Source organism: Helianthus annuus, chromosome 14 (assembly GCF_002127325.2).
Source record: "Helianthus annuus cultivar XRQ/B chromosome 14, HanXRQr2.0-SUNRISE, whole genome shotgun sequence".
Classification (NCBI taxonomy): Eukaryota; Viridiplantae; Streptophyta; class Magnoliopsida; order Asterales; family Asteraceae; genus Helianthus; species Helianthus annuus.
The window spans coordinates 145,067,720-145,087,461 of record NC_035446.2 but is presented as its reverse complement, the minus strand read 5'-3'; the positions used below and the strand labels follow the sequence as shown (position 1 = coordinate 145,087,461).

Here is a 19,742-nt window from a genome sequence, read left to right as displayed (position 1 = left end):
TTTTGATTTAAGGAGTTACAATTTTCTTTAAAGATTTGAACTTTTGATTTTTCCATCGTTTTTTGTTTACCCAAATGTGATAGGTGTATATATATATTTTATATTTTTATTATTACACGCAAAGAGTCAATTTGGAATTTATTAGATGTGTGTACTATAGTTATGAAATCATGACAGAGATACATTAACAATGAATATAGTTAGAGATAGAAGTAGTGATTTATAGTGATTTATTCCTTTTTTAATTGGACATAAGATAGAGATAGAAGTACACATATTTTTCCTTTTTATTATTTATGCCTTTTCATTGGTGTAAACATTAATAAGTGATAAGTTTTCTTTTTGTCCAATTTAGATTCCCCATAATGGGGCAATTTATGAGACTGTACTTTTATATATTTCTTGGATATAGTGTTCGATATGTATGTACTTCTTATGCAGATTAGTCACTTCCAAGTTGGCACAACTACTTTGTAAGACTTCACTTTTTTTTCTTTATAAAAATACTATAATAGTATTACAATTGAGATAAGATATAAGTACAACGTTTCCCATAAGTACAATTTGAGAACTATCCTGGCTTTTTGTCCATCTTAGATTCCCCATAACAACTACTTTGTAAGACTTCACTTTTTGTTTCTTTATAAAAATACTATAAGAGTATTCCCCATAACGTGACATTTATATGAGATTGTACTTTATATATATTATTATAATAATGGGTACTATTATATATTTCTTGGATATGGTTTGGGTACATGCGTGTACTTTTTTTTGCAGATTTGACAATTCAAAGCTGGCATTTATGAAAATATATTATAATGAGTAGTTAGGTTTGCATAGCAGGTAACTCGCCCCTCAATTTAATATATCTTGTTACATTATTTTTTGGTACTGTTTGTTGTACAAAGAAAGGTATTTTTTTGTAACAAAGCAATTTGTAATGATAGTTATTGCCGCTTGACTAACGCTAATTATTATAGCAAAGAACACACATATTGATAGTTATGGTCGCTTGTCAAACTTTCCAGTAGTTTACTTATGCTTCACCAAAATGTTTAAGATGTCCGGATCAACGACAGACATTAATAGTTAGATACATATAGGCAACTGACAAAGTACGAGTTTAAATTGTTTAAGTTGTACACCATAGTCCCATCCACAAAAAAACATAACATTACCATACGGAGCAGCAACTTACACTGATAATGCAGCATCACGAACCTTTCCCTTCATCACATTCACATCACAGAGTAGTATGCGTGTAGCGAATTTTTTTCGGAGGGTAAGAATCTGTTTTTGCTTTTGCTTCCAGTTGCTACTAAAACCACATTCAAAGTGTTTACCAACGCCGTTAAAATTCTGCATGTGGTGCATAAGGAATACTGCACTATCCATTGGATGTGCACTTGTCGCCCAATGGATATCACACCTCTTAATCTTGGCTGGTGCAATTTTATCCTTTAACGGATGTTTGCAATGCTCCAAATAATTGTCCAGCATATGCTTCTGTAAAAAAAAAAGATAAACTAATCAGTTTTTGTATGAGTTCTTGTTTTTCATCCTAATGTTTTATGGGAAAAGAAAATGACTAACCACTTTGTATGGTGTATCTTTTTTGTAGTAGTCTTGATGATCCCTAATGCCAGCTAAGGGTGTGCGATCAGGCTTGTGGTCTATGACGGTTATTTCACCGTTTTCCAGATCGAAAACAAGCATGTAATATTCATCATTCTCGAGGATTGGAAAGAAACCCATTTTGATCCCAATGAAATCATATGCGCCGCCTACGACCATCCTTTCGCCGAACGTTTGCATACGTTCATCATCATCACAAGTAGAATCCGTCAAAAGCCAGCTGTCCTGTTTTTTTTTTCCAAATAAGTTGTGTCAATAAGGTGGTGCAAGCCCCGAATTACCATAATTCAAAAGATGCATTTAGATAGACATACTTACAACGTTCCCAAAGACTTAATAAATCCAAAATCACAGTCAAAGATCAAGTAATATAGTATGAATACTTACTATCACAGTTGTGCTAAAATAAACCCGCGTCGGGCAGCCGTCGGTTCTGTCAAGTTCTTCATAATTCATCACATCTACCCAAGCATCAACTACATCAGAGCAGACCTTCACTTCCTCCCTCAAACTGCGCATCAGCGTTTTTGTGAGTTCTAAGCCGTATATACTCTCGAAGATAACATCTCTGCGCAAGACAATGTTAGATATGTAAATTAGATTCTGGATATCAAGAAACTAGGACTATTATGTTTTATGTATATCTTTTATAGCTGAAGTTACCCAGCAGATTGACCAAATTTTTTTGTTACCCCGCTAGACAAGGAGATGACCATTCCCCGTGTCCTGTTTTGTGAAAAATCATATGCAGTTATACATTTAAAACATAATAGACTATTTAAAAAAAAACATACTATTTGGAGCAAAAACATTCCATAATCTATCATAGGACCAAAGTTTTGCATAATGTAACAAGTTATTTTTTTAATATTTTTAAACTGAAGCTTACATTGAGTACTTCACATCGAATAGAAAATCCCAAATACGCTGTTCTTCCGTTGTAATGTCTATTCCCATTTCGTGTTCATGGTCATCACATGAGCGGTTGAACCTACCAACTGGTTTTCTTCGTCTTGATTTAAATTCCTTTATCCAAGCATTACGTGTGATATCATTTTCAGCCGTTCCCTTCCCTGCTCAATTTTAGTTTTTGTTTGTTAGTATTTAATAAAAAATGCCAAGTTTATTATAATCTTCGAAAGAAGTAAAAAAACATGTAGAACTCACCTTCTTGATTTTTGTCATGCGTATCATCGACATCATCACCTGCAATTTTTTTTCGTTTTGATAAGTCGAATTATCCGTTGTGTACAGAAATAACACATGTTCATTTTTTTTGGGGAATCATGAGTCACCTAATTCGGTGTCTTGTGTGAGCAGGTGAAAGGTAGGCACATCAAACAATCCTTGCATGTTTTGTGTTTCGTTGTTCTTGTCTATTTATATTCATTCACATGTACACAGACACATACGTGTTAGTTTGTTTTGTGTATGATTTGGTTTTCTTGATTTTTCTACACTTGTGACGGGTTATATGTAAGATGTAAAACTTACTTGTTGTAGTTATCGTCTCTTGATCTTTTGCCTCATTTTCTTTGTTGCCTATGTCTCCACATGTAGCATTTTTTTGTAGTGGCATCTCCGCACCTTTCTCCATCTATCATCTCTGGTGTTTTGTCAGCCTTACCCCGATCTATTTATTTTTATGTGGCCACATACACACATGTTACGCTTAGTTTGCAATTTTAGGACATACATTTGGTGGTTTACTTTATTGTTAGTTAAACATTTTACATTTTTTCATCTGTAGAGAAATGTAACATTGATGTCATTATTTTTTTTTATTATTTTTCTATGTACAATTACTGCACGTGTATGTTGTCGTGTAGGAAATTAAAGTGGAGTTTCTATTTCAAATAAAGAAATTAAAGTTAGCTTTTCCTCACATAACGTTTTTGTTAGGATTGTCATCACTAAAGTTACCTTTTGCCGACACATCATTCTTCATTTGCTTACCATCGCCATTCCCCCGATCATTGCCAGATGCTATATACGTTTAAAAAAAATAGTATCAGTTTATTATCACACAAGACGTTTTTGTTAGGATTGTCATCACTAAAGTTACCTTTTGCCGACACATCATTCTTCATTCGCTTACCATCGCCATTCCCCCGATCATTGCCAGATGCTATATACGTTTAAAAAAAATAGTATCAGTTTATTATTGTTAGCTTTTCCTCACATAACGTTTTTGTTAGGATTGTCATCACTAAAGTTACCTTTTGCCGACACATCATTCTTCATTCGCTTACCATCGCCATTCCCCCGATCATTGCCAGATGCTATATACGTTTAAAAAAAATAGTATCAGTTTATTATTGTTAGCTTTTCCTCACATAACGTTTTTGTTAGGATTGTCATCACTAAAGTTACCTTTTGCTGACACATCATTCTTCATTCGCTTACCATCGCCATTCCCCCGATCATTGCCAGATGCTATATACGTTTTAAAAAAATAGTATCAGTTTATTATCACACGCGCGTGTATTATATTTTTTTTTGCACCTTACCTTTTTTCAGTAAATTATCAGTCGCTGCACTGCGTTTTTTATTTCGCACATCCACATGATTCTGTTTATTCGAATCTGTCAATTATCATTATTTTTGTGTTAGAAATGATTGGGTTTAAAGAGTCAGTACATGACCACGATACATTAAATGTACCCTAAGTTTTTGAACTACTATACATAGGCGTTTTTAATGGTACTGTTATTTTTTTCGGGAAAATGTAATCAAAATGGAGCTTGTTAATCCATCTTTTAAATAAAATTTTAACGTGTAGGAGTAAATTGATTGTACGAAGAACGTAAAAAGCAGTTTATGGCTCAACGAATCTGAACGAAGTACGATAAGTATATTCTTGTTCCAGTAAGTCTTACCAAAAAAGTTATCTCGCACTCTATTTTTTTTGAGCTACAAATACATATGAATACTTTTTTCGTGTAAACGATTATTTGCAAATAAAAAAAGATAAATATGTTTTGTAAAAAAGGTCATACCATTGATCTTTGCCACTGCAGCCGCGTTTAGCACATCATCTTCAGGGTCTGCATTTAAAAAAAATATTCAAATTAGCAACAGCTTGTAGAAAAAACTGAGTACATATTCAATGAAGTGATATATATCCGTTTTCCCGTTGTACCTTCTGTGTAATCATTATCTGGGTTTTGGACTGTCTTGTTAAGAGACATGAGGACCCCAGCAATTTTTTTCCTTGGGGAATCAGGCCACAGCGATATCCTTGTTTTTTTTTAGTGTACAATTTTCTCAAATCGTTGTATCAATTTTTTAACTTGCTCGTTGTCTGGATGAGCATTGAACACTACTTCCAATTTTTTTTCCACCGTAACTCTTTTCGCCTCCATCACGTCCAAATGTTTTTCTATCAATGCAATCTCATTCTACAAACAAAGTTATAAAATACATTTTTAACTAATTTTCGAAAGAACATAATTATTTTGTAATTGGTTATAATTATTAATCTTACACTCAGAACTTCATCATTAGCATGTAACTCTGTTTTTCTTGGATCCCGTCTAACCACACCAACTTCATGCAAATCCTCTCCACCAAAGCCACCTCTTTTTATCTCAAACCGTTCTCTTTTTTTCAGTTCGTATTTGTTCCAGAATACGATTGGGTATATTGTCCGGTCAACTGGAAATCCTGTGCATTTAACTCTGTCGACATATAGCAACTGTGTAACGGCGAAAAAAAAACAAGCGGTAAGATAACAAAACAAATGTTGTATGCCTATATTGTTAGTAAGTTTTGTTAAACAGGACACTTACAGCCAAAAGTGTGAGTGGTCCAGAAAATGGAGATTCAGGATCACAACTCTTCCAGCCATCTTTACATGATTTGATTTGTTGGATCAGATAGGCACACCAATTGATTTTACTGAAATCCGTGTCTCCAGTAAAAGTTTTCAAAATCCACTCTTTCATTCGCCCATTTTTGTTACACTCAACCATGACGGTTAAGAATAACATCAGGAAGTCCAGTCGGAAATGAAAACTGTTGGCTTCATCACTTGTGAGTATAGATCGTGCCAGGTTCGTTGGTGCCACAAATCGTTTACGATATCGTTTTCTCCATGCTTCAACAGCAACATCAAGCTTTGAATATGTTCGTACATTTTGCATGTCTATGCCCTTCTTAGGAATCCCTAGAAGGTCATGGACAGACTCAACATCAACATCTATTGACCCACATGGCATTTCAATAGCCATTTCTTCTGGGTTAAAGTGGTCCACAACATAGTGGGCAATTTTTAGAGGTATCCCACTGATGTTGAATGACAACATTTTTCCAAAACCCATCCTATTAACGTCTTCTTGTTGGTTCCTCGTTAGAGACTTGATGCATTTGAACAACTGCATAGGTGACGAACGTGTTTTTAATTTAGGCCACTTATGCGTCGTTTTTGCGTGTTTGCCACTTCGGGTTTCCACCCGATCATGTTTTACTTTTTTTGTTTTTTTTACAGCAATTGCATCCTGTTTTGGTAGAGCTGTATCTGCAGTCATCTGTGAGTCACCATCTGCTGAAACTAAGATAACAACTTTTGGTTACGATTTTCATATTTCATAAAGAAGGAAAGTAGTAGTGGGGTGTGTTTACGTACTTATTAGTTTCCTTTTGACATTTTTCTTTGGTTTGCTATCCTCACGCCATCGCTGAGCTGTAAATATACATTTTTTTGTAAACAATTAGCATTAAAGTACCTAAGCCAAGTATTGAAACATATATTCATTTTATTTAGACTCTCAAAGATCATGTCTAGTACAGTTTTGTACCTCCTCTTGTACGTGTTGCCGGCCCGTCCTGATCGCCCTCGCCTTACAAATGTTTTACAAAGTCATGTACACATAAATATTAGATTCAAGAAGAATGTAACCAAAGCTTTCCATACATTAAAAAATGTACCTTTATTTCTTTTCTCAATGTTTTCCATCGGAGTGTCCAAGTCACTGTCTGGTAAAACTGTGGCACCATATTTGTTTTATTATTTATATAAAGCATTACTATTAGACAATCGAAAGAAAAAAAATGCTTTTTTACGTACTTATTAGCTTTCTTCTGCGTACCTTCTCCTCACAATGTGCTTCCTTAACTGCATTTGTACAAGTTTTATATAGATCACGAACTACTAACAACCTTTACCAAAATATTTATTAAAAAAATAAAGACTAAATTTAAACCTTTTTTAGCCCCCCTTGTCCGCATTGCTGGTCCGCATGTATTAGTATCCCGTGTCACTGTTTTTAGAAAGCTTATGGAAATTAGACATAACATGACAACAAACATGTAATGAATTAAAAGTAGTTACGTACATATTTGTTGCCTGTTTTTGCGCTTCTCAAGCACCGGGGTATCACGAACCTTTTTAGCTGCATTTTTTATTTGTAGTCAACATCAATAAAGACAAAATGGTTTTTAATCTGTAAGCATAATTGATCATAGTTTTTGTAATTTATAAGCACCTGTGGTCATTTTTTTGGTTGGATTTGTTTTGTTATTCTTAGCTGTTACAACGGATTCCTGCAAAAGTATGAGATAAAGAGGCAGTCAATATATGGACCACATGACTTTTCTAACAGACACATATCACCAGTAGATAACAAATATAGGACTCCAATTAACAGTAGATCACTATGGCCCAGATCAGTTTATAGCAAGCAGAGTTTTGTTTCCTTAGAATGAACAAGTACACACTATCAGTGTATTTTTTTTTCTGGATCAAAATTAACCCACAAACCACACCCCCCACCCCCCCCCCCCCCAAATTGATCATGTGTTCATCCCCAAAAACCCCTAAAGTTACCCCTGTCATTAACAGAAAACCAGATGTATGAAGAAACCGAGCACTTTGAAAACTGTTTAATAGTTTATATTCTTTATTTTCATAACTACCTAAATTTTTCAACTTTCTTTTTTAACAAGTGAGATTATTTAAAACCAACAAAAACCCCTAATGGTACCTGTAATTAAGAAAAACCCAAATGGGTATAAAGCAATCCAGCATTTTCAAAAGTCTTAAAAAACCCTATAATCTCTATTATAAAACACCCTAATTCTGAATAGCTAAAACAAAGTTGATGATTTCAGTCAACCAAGAGAGCGACGCACCTGAACCCCTCTCGTTTTTAGCCTGATTTTTTTCTTCCGGTGACCGTTGAAATTCTACGGTGATTTGTTGAATATCTTCGTCGATGAAGTTATACGCTTGATGAAGATGATGAGAGAGAGCGACTCTCCGGTGAAGATGATGAGAGAGGGTGACTCTCCGGTGATTTTGGGGTTAATTTGAGAGGGGTTGTTGAAGAGTATGAGAGAGTTATGTGAGTCTCTGGTAATATTTTGTGGTTTTTGAAATTGTAGACTGATGTAGGGTTTTTAGGATTAGGGGTGTAATGATGCAGGTGTTTGATGTTTGATGTAAAGCTTCTTACACTCATGCAGAGTTTTGTCTGTTCTACGAGAGTATATTAAGCTTTTCCCACATTGCCCCTCTAGGTACATGATTTATATTAAAAAATAGTCACAAAGGAATTCATATTTCACTAGTGCCCAAAATGAATCTCAACCATCCATCAAGCTTAATCAATGGTGGTTAATGGGTTTTCAGGGTTTAGTCAACTCAACCGGGTTTTCGATTTATCTTTCCCCTATATATATATATATATATATATATATATTAAAAAAAAAGTTGATGTGGCTTGGCCACGCCAGCCAAGCCACGCCCACCATACCCCATACAAAATGGGTTTGTGAATTGAGTTTTCAAAGTTACACGTGTCAACCCATGCCCCAAATCCCCGCCCCACCATACCCCACGGTCTAAATAGGGCAGGAAAGAGAACTTTCTCATTGGTCGGTCAGGTGCCATGTGGCACACCCGAAGACATATACAAACACACATCCATGGTGGGTGCTCTTAGTTTGTTATAAATACTTATCTATTTTGTAGTACTGTTTTGAGATTCACCAACTGCGACAACTCATAAGGCAAGCGATAGAGCGAAGGACGCGTAATTCGAATAACCGAGGGATCCCGAATCAGAATGTCTTCAGATTATTCTAATTTTTTTTTCCAGTTTGGTAATGCTAATCAGTAATCATGTTTCTGTTTAGTTTGAACTAGCAGATTTTCGTCCTTTTTTTCTATACATAAAACAACAATGAAGGATAGTGTTTTTGTCGGTTATAGTCTCAAATGAAACAAAATATTCAGCTAAATTAACACAAAAATGATTACAGTGTTTTGCCATATTAGTTAGTAGCCAATAATTCCCGTTACTATAAGAAAACTTCAAAGAAGAGCTGCAGCGAAGAACCTATGTTTCAATACAGCTTCAGCAATTGGCCTGTTCCTGAAGTCAGGATTCAACATCATCTGCATTTAATCAAAACAAAAGTAAAAATAATAGCAACATAATAACTCTGACGTGACAAACAAACACACCCAAATCCATAAAATGAAACAGAACCTGCAATAACTCCCAGCCAGCACCATCACCCGAATCCAAAAACTTAACAGCGTCTAGAAACCGATCATCAGCTAAGCAATACCTAATCAAAACATAGGCAGAATGTGTGTTAATTTATGACTACAATATATTATTTAAAAAATTTAATAGAGTTGTTACTCTCTGGTAGCCGCAAGATCAAGTTTGAAAGTCGTCTCTAGCAGCCTCTGCAAGTTCAAAACCAGATTTTATATATATTTATAAAGAAAGGAGGAAAAATGGCTTCAAAATAGTTATGTGAACTTGCTTGCAATGAAAGGCTATCCACAATTCCTGCTTCACAAAATGGAATAAAAGCCAAAGTTGCAAAAAGAAGACCAGCTCCATAACTATATATATAAAAAAAGAATAACCGAGTATGAGTAAACAATACCAATTATATATATTTTTACACTATTAGTAAAAATTAAGGTAAGACATTTACATATCATCTGCTATTCCAAAAGCTCGTTTTTCCATAGTCGTATACGCCCCAGATGATCTTGCTCGTCTCCAAAGACCTTCAGACAATCCATATGCATTTTCCTCTAAGCTTGAAAATCTAGAGCGAAAAGCTATTAAATTAATCAAAGGTTGTTTATAAAAAAGAATACATTCAGTTATGACTAGGGCTGTAAACAAACCGAACGGACACGAACAAGGCCTTGTTCGTGTTCGTTCATTAAGGAAATAAATGTGTTCACGAACGGCTCATGAACACTTACCGAACGGGATTTTATGTTCGTGTTCGTTCATTAAGGAAATGAGTGTGTTCGCGAACGGTTCACGAACACAAACGAACACAAATAAATTTGGCGAACGCGACGAAGGATAAAGATAGATGGCCCAGAGAGTAGCACTCGAATTTGAATCCCTTATTGTGGAACGGAGGTCGATCGTATTCGCCGATGTAAATAATGAGAAACGAAAGGAAAATGATGCTTAAACAAGGTGAAAATGAGTTTCCTAGTTTCGTTGTTAGGGTAATAAAATAAATAAAAGTTTAATAATATAAAAAGTACTAATAAAATATAAGAAAGTACAAAGATCTTCAATTAAAACACAAATATACGAACATAAACGAACGCAAATCAACGAATGTTCACGAACACCTTACCGAACGTTCACGAACACAATCGAACGAACGAGACCTCTGTTCATGTTCGTTCATTTAACTAATCGAACGAAATTTCTTGTTCATGTTCGTTCGTTTATTAAACGAACGAACATAAACGAACTTCCTGCCGAACGGTTCACGAACTGTTCGCTGAACGTTCGGTTCGTTTACAGCCTTAGTTATGACTATCACCACAAGCATACCGTATATCAACTGAGAAGGCAAGATCACGGAGCCTTGGAACAAGATAAGCAGCATCTTTATCTACCATTGTACTGCAATACCAACACATACGTTTAATTTACCTTTTTAATACACTACAAATCGCGTCTTCAAGAAAAAAGAAACAATAATAATTACGTACTTGAGAACGACTGAAGATGGGCCAAGGCTCTGATGTAATCTTTCATGGTCATGCATGTATGCCAAACCAGATAAAACACCTTGAAGAAGTTTAATAATAAAAAATCTTTTTCTTTTCATATTCGATTCTTCTTCAAAGGGATTCCAGGATTTTTGCTCTCCAAGAGCACGATTTTTTGAAAGTTTCTCACTTGAAGCTTTGGCATAGTCTGTTGCGCTGTATTTCCCATCGTTGCGAAATGCAAGCCACTGTTTATTATTTAGATTACAAATATAGTAGTCATAATCTTCATAAAATGAAAACATTAAGAGGAACTTAAAAAAAAAGAAATTTATAACAGATTCAATGTATATCAGATTATTGGATGTTGACAACCTGCTCTCCCGTTTTAGTCTCGAAACCTCCTAAAAGAATTTGAATGTTTTTGCTGATAGACTGTGAACAACTCTGCAGAGAAGATCTCATCACTATGAATCACTGTATGTAGAAAAGCAAATCAAGGGGAAGGTTCAACACATAACCACAAATAGTGCAAGAGCCAATCTTAATCATACATATGTGCTCGAATTGGTTCTCGTGGTTCTCGCAATAAGAGTGGTTCTCAAATGAACCCTACCCTATGCACATATGTATATATCAATTCAAGCATATTCACACAACCATGATTTATTCTAACACTAATGTTAGAAGCCTAGATCAAATAAACGAATGTTTCAAAACGGTTGTCGCACTATTTAAGGTTATGTATTGAACCCTCCACAACAACTCAATTGGTCAAATATAATGTTCTAAATGTACTTGAAGAAAAGCATGAGATTTCAGCTCATTTGATGCCATCATATCAGCCTCAAGACCGCCTATTTGCTTCCCCGGATAAACCTATACGATCAACAATAACATAAGCATCAATAACAGAAATGTTTGTTCAGCAAAACCAAATGCATCTTACTTTAAAAATGATTGGAGTGCCCTTACGCGGGCCCTGCGCTACTCGTCCTTCGTAAAGTCTGCAGAAAAGCTGTAACATTAAAACAAAAAACAACATATAAACAATCATGATCAACTAAAACCCTAAACTGTGATACTTAAACATCAATTTTAAATATTATCCCAATATATCACCGATATATCAGTGATATATCGGTTATCGGTCCCCTGCTGAGATATTGGTACAAAATATCGGTACCGATTATATCAGCGATATTCACCGATATTTGACCGAAATATAATCGATTTTCCTGATATCAGTACCTTTCTTCTTAGTTCTACCATTCGGCTTTCTTCTTATTGATGCTATTAGTGTTTTAAGTCTTAATTGTTAGTGTTTTAAGTCTACGTCAGTTCCTGCTTCGCTACAATTGTTAGTGTTTTGCAAGTTGCAGGGTATGAAAGTATACTGAATTGTCAGTGTTAATTTGCTATATACATGAATTTAGCATGATATTAAAATTACGGATATCCCACAGCGATAACCGATATCTCAAACCCGATATCTTAGATATTACTGACCTAATTTGCACATCACCTTCTCTAACATCCTGAAACTTCAACCCCCCTACGTCTTGTAACTGCGGTGAAGTATCATAACTGCACAATTTGCACAAATACACAAATTCTCAAATAAAAGAAGCAATTGGAATTGATAGGATAGGAAGATAGTTTGAGTGAGGTAGGGGGGGTTTTAATACCTGGTGACGTTCATGAAGCCGTAGCTTCCGATTAGTCTACCGACTTCGAATGATTCAGGATTCATGATGAGACTGGCTCTGTATCGTCCGTGCGTTCCGGTTTTTTCATTTTGCTGGAATTTTAGATTGAAGCTCTTGATGATAACTGACGACGGAGTGTGGGTAAAGGAAGAAGGGGAATGGGGAGAAAGGGTGCAAGTAGTTATACATCCGGCGGCCATTTTTGTATGGGGTTGATGCAATGTGGCGCCACCTGCCGTTAAGCGACACCGGGGATATCTGATAAGATATATAGCTCCCGGCCAATCAAATCAACAGGAGTTTGGGTTTTATATTACTGTAGTAAAAATCTTTATTATGATTCCTATATCCTAATTCATTATCTGCACACTTACTTTTTCTTCCCTTTTATTGAGGGGTTTTTTTTCCTTTATCAAATATCTCATTTTATTAAATAATAATAACTATTATTATGCATCATAAAAAATTATATCTCATCGATTAAGAACATCTGCAATAAGGTCTATTGATCATCACATTCATAAATCATAAAAGTGGTCACGTGTTGAGAGAGGTGTAGAAGGGGGCGCTTTTATGAGAGAGGTAGGTCCATGAGCTCGTCAATTTTTGCCTCATATGGAGAGTGTCAAAATACGCCTCTCTTCCTCGCTCTCTCTCTCTACTCTCATCATACACCGGCAGATCATGGTCGCACGATAGTCCTCCCCCTCCTCTCCTCTCACACTTCTCTCATTCTCCAAACATGGTTGTGTTAGAATTTTTATTCTATTGATGAAATCCAACATCTTCTGTTTTTTTCGTATCGATTCTTTAATAATCACCATTCCTTCTTACATGAACACAATTTTAAGCTTTTTAACTATTAACTAGTTAATTGTCTACGTATATTTTATTAAATAATGATATAATCTTATAAACATTAGTCTTGCTTAATTTCTTTTTAGTTTCCAATTGAAATGAACTCAAAAATACACATGTATGCGATTCAGCTTGATTCGTTTTGAACATAAAATCTCGACCAAACCAATAATCATTTTAGAATGATAACAAAGCAAACCGCCAAATCGTTCAATTTGCTAAACTACTATTTTTTCTTACTTTTTTAGTAAACTTTATCACCGAGAAGAAACAATGAGATAGGTTCTACTTAGCTAATATGAGGTTAGTTCACTTGATAGAGACATATGTCTTTTCGAGAGGAAGTTTTATGAGTTATATTCATTTATGAACGCTTAAAATAAAATAAAATGAATTCAAAATCAAAAGGCTAAAATAGTAATTTAAGGGTTAGCCCAAACACGTGGTGCACAACTTACGCAGGCTTATTAGAGGAGCCCATCCCATCAGTAACTTGCAAAATCTTCAACATCGACGGCATTTCATCGAACACATCGTGTGCAGGTCGATCCAAAATCCTCCATCTACCACTGAACTTCTGCAACATAATCAGGTTGTAAACGATGTCGTCCTCTATCACCTTTCACTCGCAATTGGCCTCCTCATCACGAATCCCCTCTTTCGAATTTGTTTCCCGTGCATCCACAATCAATCGCTCTGCACTGCGCTACCAACCTCGTACCGCCACCTTTGGCACCTTAAAATTCAGCTCTCACGCTATTAGGACTGGAGTTCCTGCAAGAAGAATTGGATGCTTTGCTGGTATATGTTTTTACTACACTAGTTTTAAGAATCCCTAACTAATTAATAATATCTTTCACCCTTTCACTTAGGGTTAGCTTTTGTGTGTGTAAAACGTTGTCAAGAATTGTTTTGCTTGTAGGTTTAAGGAGTATTATGTTTATCTGAGTTTTAGATTTTATAAAAATTGAATCTTGAACTCATAGAGTCTAGAATTAGTGACTACTGTCATATAGGGCTGTTCAAATTGCTCGAGACTCGTTCGATGCTCTATCGAAAAATGTTCGGAATTTGCTTGTTCAATTCTGCTCGATTGAAAAACGCAGTCGGTTCGGATCGGTTCGGTTGAAACGAACCGAGGATGAGCAAAGGTCCGCTCAGTTCGGTTCGACTCGGTTGGCTTGAATAATTTTTTAATATATATATGTATATATCATAATAAAATAACTAGAGATGCATATTAACAATGTTTCGTCCAAGATCCATCTAGAGCTCATTTAATTATAGAATTGAAGGCTGATACCAATAGTCCATTGCCTAATAATCCAGAGTAATTGAGTCAAAATATCAAAATACCGAATGTGAAAGGTCGATCGATACTTAAGTGTCAACCCGCCATTCAGTTCTAAAGTACATAATCCTAATTAAACCCTGCATCAACCATCATTGTTCAAATTCTCCGTCTTCAAGACGCCAACTCCCTAAGGTTTTGCTTCAATCGGTTCATTGATTTCAAACTTCTCATAGATCCAAGGTTTGCTCCAAGGTTTGCTTCAATCGTTCGACGATTCATCTTTCCGCTCAGATGATCTCGGTACAACTAGTTGAGTGTTTTTCTATTCCTTGTTATTTCGTAAATTTATACTTGTGTTCTAATTAGACGAAACCTTAGGGACGAAAACTGTACTTTACTCTAAAAACTAACAACCCCATCGTCACTTTTCTATTTGTTATGTGACGCTCGATACTCTCTCGACGTTCGTTCGAAAAATACTCGGATTGAAAGGCGCTCGTTCGTCTTTGGCTAAGTTAAAAAAACGCTTGGTTCGGTTCGGTTCTCTTTGTAAACTAACCGAGCACGAGCAACGGTCGGATCGGTTCGGTTCGGCTCGTGAACAACCCTACTGTCATAGTTGATTCATAGGGAAAAGGTATATTTGTAATCAAGTAATCAACCATAGCGGTCGCTATAGCGAATAGTGAAGCGTATAGGTGTAAGGTAGCCAAATAGCGGGATTTTAGTTTATTTTATTTTTATTTTTAAAATATAAATAGCGATTAAATATAGCTATAAAATAACTGGAGTTTAGGTTTTTGTTAAATATACATGTAAAATAGCCTATATACCAGGGTATTTTGATATAATATACATATAAATTTTTTTGTAGTGTATCGCTATTCGCTATGTGGCATATAGGATTATAGGTACCTTATTGTCATTTGTCGCTATTCGCCATTTACAACTATGCTATATACAGAGTGTGAGATGTAGCATATAGTTTAGCACACATTAGCATTACCAATTTTATTTTTTTTTTTATATTTTCGAAGAATTTGGTTCAGTTTTTAGTGCAATTTACATAATGGAAACTCAAAAGTATGATTAAGATGGAAATTGGTACAGATTGTTATTTAACTTTTTATACGGGTTCATGTACTTACAGCATTAAGCCCCGAGTTGAAGACTACTTTGGATAAAGTTGTTACATCACACAAGGTCATCGTATTCATGAAGGGAACTAAGGACTTCCCACAATGTGGCTTCTCAAACACAGTTGTTTCTATTTTGAAGGCGGTAAATGTACCGTTTGAAACAGTTAACATTCTTGAAAACGAAATGTTGCGTCAAGGGTTAAAGGAATATTCACAGTGGCCAACATTTCCGCAACTTTACATTGATGGGGAGTTCTTTGGTGGTTGTGACATAACCGTTGGTAAGTTAACTCACTTTTGGCTTTAAAACACGTCCATTTCGATGCATATTGTTCAATAGTTAATTACCGTCTCTTATTGCAGATGCATACAAGAGCGGGGAGTTGCAGGAAATATTGGAGAAGGCATCATTATCCTGATTGATTCAGGTTTGTATAAACCCTCCATAATTGTTGGAAAACAAACTATATACCATGTTCCATATTCCATGTGTTATGTATTTAAGTTTATAATAACTCGAAGGAGGTTTAAGTTGATATTTATGAAAGGACATGGTTCTAGTCACGTATCAGACTTTCATACAATGTTTCTTTTCAAACCGACATCATGGTTTGTCGTTTCAGTATGCGAATTTTATTTATCTTTATAAGCATGTAACTAGCTAGTTCATAAAACTGGCTAATTATGAATCAGAAAAGCAATCATTTGATCAGCCACATTCGGATCTGCTAATGTGCTTGTATTTGCAAGCTCAACTAGCTGCCTTGAAGCAACTTTCCTCAAAATTCTTGTTTTTGAAGACCATATGTGCAATGGATTTTGTGAGGCCAGTGGCGGATCCAGAGGTGTTTTGGGGGTTCCCAGGAACCCCCTCGGTTTGGCAAAAAATGGAAAAAATTAGTGGAAACCTTGTATGATTTGGAAAAAAATTAGTGAGAATCTACCAAAAGGAACCCGGTGAAAAAAAAAATACTAGATCCGCCACTCAGGCATCGCAACGCAACTGCATCTTAAATATAACTTAAAATACTTTTAAATTTTTCTTGCTTTTTATTTTATACCAACGTGTGACGAATTGTTACATTAAACTCGTCAACAATGCCCCAATATCTTGCAAGATCCGGATCATTAGGAACCTGAAGATAGCATGCATTTATGATGTCATGAAAATATTATATCATGCTATTTAAGGAAAAACATGGTTTTACGATTTTACCACCTTGTAAACTATAAGATGCTCTTTGTTTTTTAAGAGGTAAAACGTCTGTAGTTTGCGGACCACATCTTTAGAAGAAGAGGTGGACCGAACCTCCGCAGTCTGCAAGAAGAAGGCTGCTTGTTTTTTAATATATGTAGACTTCTAAAATAAATTGGTGGTGGTGGGTAGTGGTAGTGATGTTGGACGGTGGTGGTAGGTGGTGGATGTGGATGGTGGGTGGTGGTGGGTGGTGATGTTTAACCTTCTGCAGACCTTAGAAGATCTTAGAAGTGACTGTACCAAGAAGAGCTCGTGCATACGTTTTTTAATGAAACGATCTTTGGGAAAACAAACAGTCTGCAGATGACAATGTCTGCACGTGGTCTGCGTGGCGCAGACATAAGAACCTGCACAGATCTTTTTTAGAAAAACAAACACCACTTAAGTGTTAGCTCCATTAAGTAGAGGCCCTATAAGCAATATGGCTGTCCCGTAATCCAACCACAGTCAGCTGTACACCTCTAATTCAAGAGGAAATAAGTTTTAAAGTAATGCTTGTTTGTGTATTTTAGCCAAATAATTAGAAGTTAAGTAATTGAATGTTCCGAAATCAAGATTTACCTGATATATCACTATATCAGATGGCTTGTAGGCAAATGCATATTTAAATGTTGCCGCAATGTATATCTTGTATCCTCCTGTGGTATGCAGAACATCCTATTACATGCTCCAACGTGATTCACTGCATAAGATGATGGTAATTTTAACCCATTATGTGGCATCTATTGACCTGTTAATCTCACCATCATAATAGTCGCACCATTTCTTTATCTCATTTGCCTAAGCATCATAATGTATCATCCGAGATGAAAGATCTCGTTTTTTAAATCTCATTAGCGCCATGTAATACTTTTTAGACTCGTGATCTCATATGGGTGTCACTTAATCCTCTGAGACTCGTAATCTCACATTAGTGTTTAAATTGATATCCGTCATAAAACTTAGAATCTTATATTATGGCGGCAATTCTTGATAGGACAGAAAAATAAGTTTTGGGTCAATAACATGGCTTGTTTTTAAAACGCGTCATTAAAAAACCTGGCATGTTAGGGTTGCCATATTAATGTTGGGATGGCACGTGTAAACCAACAATTAGACATTTTGGCTTTATTTGTGGATGTTTATTAGGCTGCTCGTAGTGGGGATTATATCACGGCAAAAGAGACTATAGCGCCCCATAGCGCCGCCCAACGCCACTACGGCGGGCGCCATGGGGTCTTCAAGTCCAGTCCCCGCGAAGATGATAGCGTTGCACAATGTTTCGCCCCACTCATACACATATACATACATACATATGTATGTATAATTGAAGGGGTTATATAACCCCCTTACCACTACACCCTCTTGTGATATAAAGCCTCATAAAGCCTCCTTCTTACGCATTTCGCCACTTGTCGCATAACGCCCCCAAAGGGACTTTATGACTATACGTGGTCTTACTAGTCATCGGGTTTGTAACAAATAAAAGGCATAAAATTAAGATTTATTGTTACCATACATACATGGTTCCTTTTTTCGTTTGAGCAATTACTAGACATACACGCTACTTGCGGTACGTTTATAGCTTATACATTCGTTGTTTACTTGCAATCAATATTACAGTATGACGCTAGTGATATTTGTTTAGCAGCAATAAAATAAGAGACTAACATAATGTAAGATCTTTATGAGGGTCAAAATATTTTCACATATTACGGAGTAGGGATACATAGCACACTCCCCCTAAGGACAACGTTTCGGTACAATCCTTTCAATATATCAAACCCGTTGTTACAATTTATCTTGTCAACTTACTCTAAGTTTAAGAACGACTAACATAAGGCAGGGCACCTCATAATAAACCCGCGTTTCATAATAACATTTGCAGGTTTGGCAATACATTCAATCAGGAAAATGCGGCGAGCAATTCTCACGCACACCAATGGACGCCTAAACAGCTCCTTTACATACAAGCGGGCACACATGATCCTCTACATAGGAGCACGTAGTTGCCACGCGCATGCTCCTTTATATAAGAGCACATAAGTTGCCATACGTGCATGCTCCTTTACTTACAAGCACGCTAGTCTCCATGCGAGCCTGCTGCTCTATTTACGAGCACGTAAGTCGCCATACGTGCATGCTCCTTTACTCAGTGGCGGACCCAGGAATTTTTTCATAGGGGTGCGGAACATTTTTAAAAATTTTAGGCCCCAAGGTATATAAGTAAAAAAATTGGTTCGTATCGGGTCGGTTCGAGTCGGGTCGGGTCGGTTCATGTAAAACAAAAGAACATCAAACTAAATGGTTGATATGGTCCTCTTAGTAGATATGCCCTTGTAATCTCATCTCGTTGATTCACGTTATATGATTCAATCGGCTTGCGATTATAAGCATCCGAAGGAAGAGTATCCACATCAACGAATTCAGAAGATGTATCAACTTTCCTCTTGAGAAGTCGCGCCATAACGTCCCTACTCATACTCATGGTTCCTATCGGCTATCACAAACAAATTGATCTATAAGTTCATGGCTCCATAACATGTTACATAATGTATCAAGTATTCAAACACTAGAAATCATAATGTAAATCACACTAAAAATCATCTAAACATCATATACACCATTAAAAAAAAAAAACCCAAACATGATCGTATATAACCCACCACAAAAAAGATAAAATATCACCATCATCACTAACAAAATATAAATATATAACCCACCACAAAACAAAATATCATCACTAACAAGAAGCACATGTCTCCTGCCATCAAAAAATCACTTCAGGTGGCTACCGGTTCCGTCTCACCCCACCAAAAATCAACCAAAAAATCAACCAAAAATCATCAAAAATAACAAAGAAAATTACCCGTGT

The 19,742-nt window shown here is 36.0% G+C and overlaps 4 protein-coding genes and 1 long non-coding RNA gene across 5 annotated transcripts; 1 reads left to right on the top strand and 4 right to left on the bottom strand.

Moving 5' to 3' along the window:
• Nucleotides 1–1,011: 1,011 nt before the first annotated feature.
• On the bottom strand, nt 1,012–2,646 carry LOC110906031. Its single transcript, XM_022151377.2, has 5 exons — nt 2,528–2,646; nt 2,302–2,364; nt 2,026–2,206; nt 1,597–1,863; nt 1,012–1,509 (listed from the first exon to the last, which is right to left on the bottom strand). The coding sequence occupies exons 1-5, from the start codon at nt 2,593–2,595 to the stop codon at nt 1,198–1,200; spliced, it is 891 nt and encodes a 296-aa protein (XP_022007069.2). The 5' UTR covers nt 2,596–2,646; the 3' UTR covers nt 1,012–1,197.
• Nucleotides 2,647–3,561: 915 nt separating this feature from the next.
• On the bottom strand, nt 3,562–3,941 carry LOC118486697. Its single transcript, XR_004879558.1, has 3 exons — nt 3,858–3,941; nt 3,704–3,766; nt 3,562–3,624 (listed from the first exon to the last, which is right to left on the bottom strand). It is a non-coding gene; the product is annotated as an uncharacterized LOC118486697 (long non-coding RNA).
• Nucleotides 3,942–4,841: 900 nt separating this feature from the next.
• LOC110907534 lies at nt 4,842–6,318 on the bottom strand. Its single transcript, XM_022152501.2, has 4 exons — nt 6,266–6,318; nt 5,430–6,190; nt 5,126–5,335; nt 4,842–5,039 (listed from the first exon to the last, which is right to left on the bottom strand). The coding sequence occupies exons 2-4, from the start codon at nt 6,165–6,167 to the stop codon at nt 4,890–4,892; spliced, it is 1,098 nt and encodes a 365-aa protein (XP_022008193.2). The 5' UTR covers nt 6,168–6,190; nt 6,266–6,318; the 3' UTR covers nt 4,842–4,889.
• A 2,499-nt stretch (nt 6,319–8,817) lies between these two features.
• Nucleotides 8,818–12,651, bottom strand: LOC110904177. The gene is made up of 12 exons (XM_022150007.2): nt 12,319–12,651; nt 12,140–12,217; nt 11,580–11,637; nt 11,429–11,509; nt 11,006–11,077; nt 10,631–10,878; nt 10,470–10,541; nt 9,595–9,711; nt 9,418–9,499; nt 9,291–9,337; nt 9,132–9,213; nt 8,818–9,037 (listed from the first exon to the last, which is right to left on the bottom strand). Exons 1-12 carry the CDS (start codon nt 12,537–12,539, stop codon nt 8,954–8,956), a joined length of 1,242 nt encoding a protein of 413 aa, XP_022005699.1. The 5' UTR covers nt 12,540–12,651; the 3' UTR covers nt 8,818–8,953.
• A 1,010-nt stretch (nt 12,652–13,661) lies between these two features.
• On the top strand, nt 13,662–16,255 carry LOC110904176 (monothiol glutaredoxin-S7, chloroplastic). The gene is made up of 3 exons (XM_022150006.2): nt 13,662–13,998; nt 15,642–15,911; nt 15,994–16,255. The coding sequence occupies exons 1-3, from the start codon at nt 13,800–13,802 to the stop codon at nt 16,047–16,049; spliced, it is 525 nt and encodes a 174-aa protein (XP_022005698.1). The 5' UTR covers nt 13,662–13,799; the 3' UTR covers nt 16,050–16,255.
• The last annotated feature ends 3,487 nt before the right edge of the window (nt 16,256–19,742 follow it).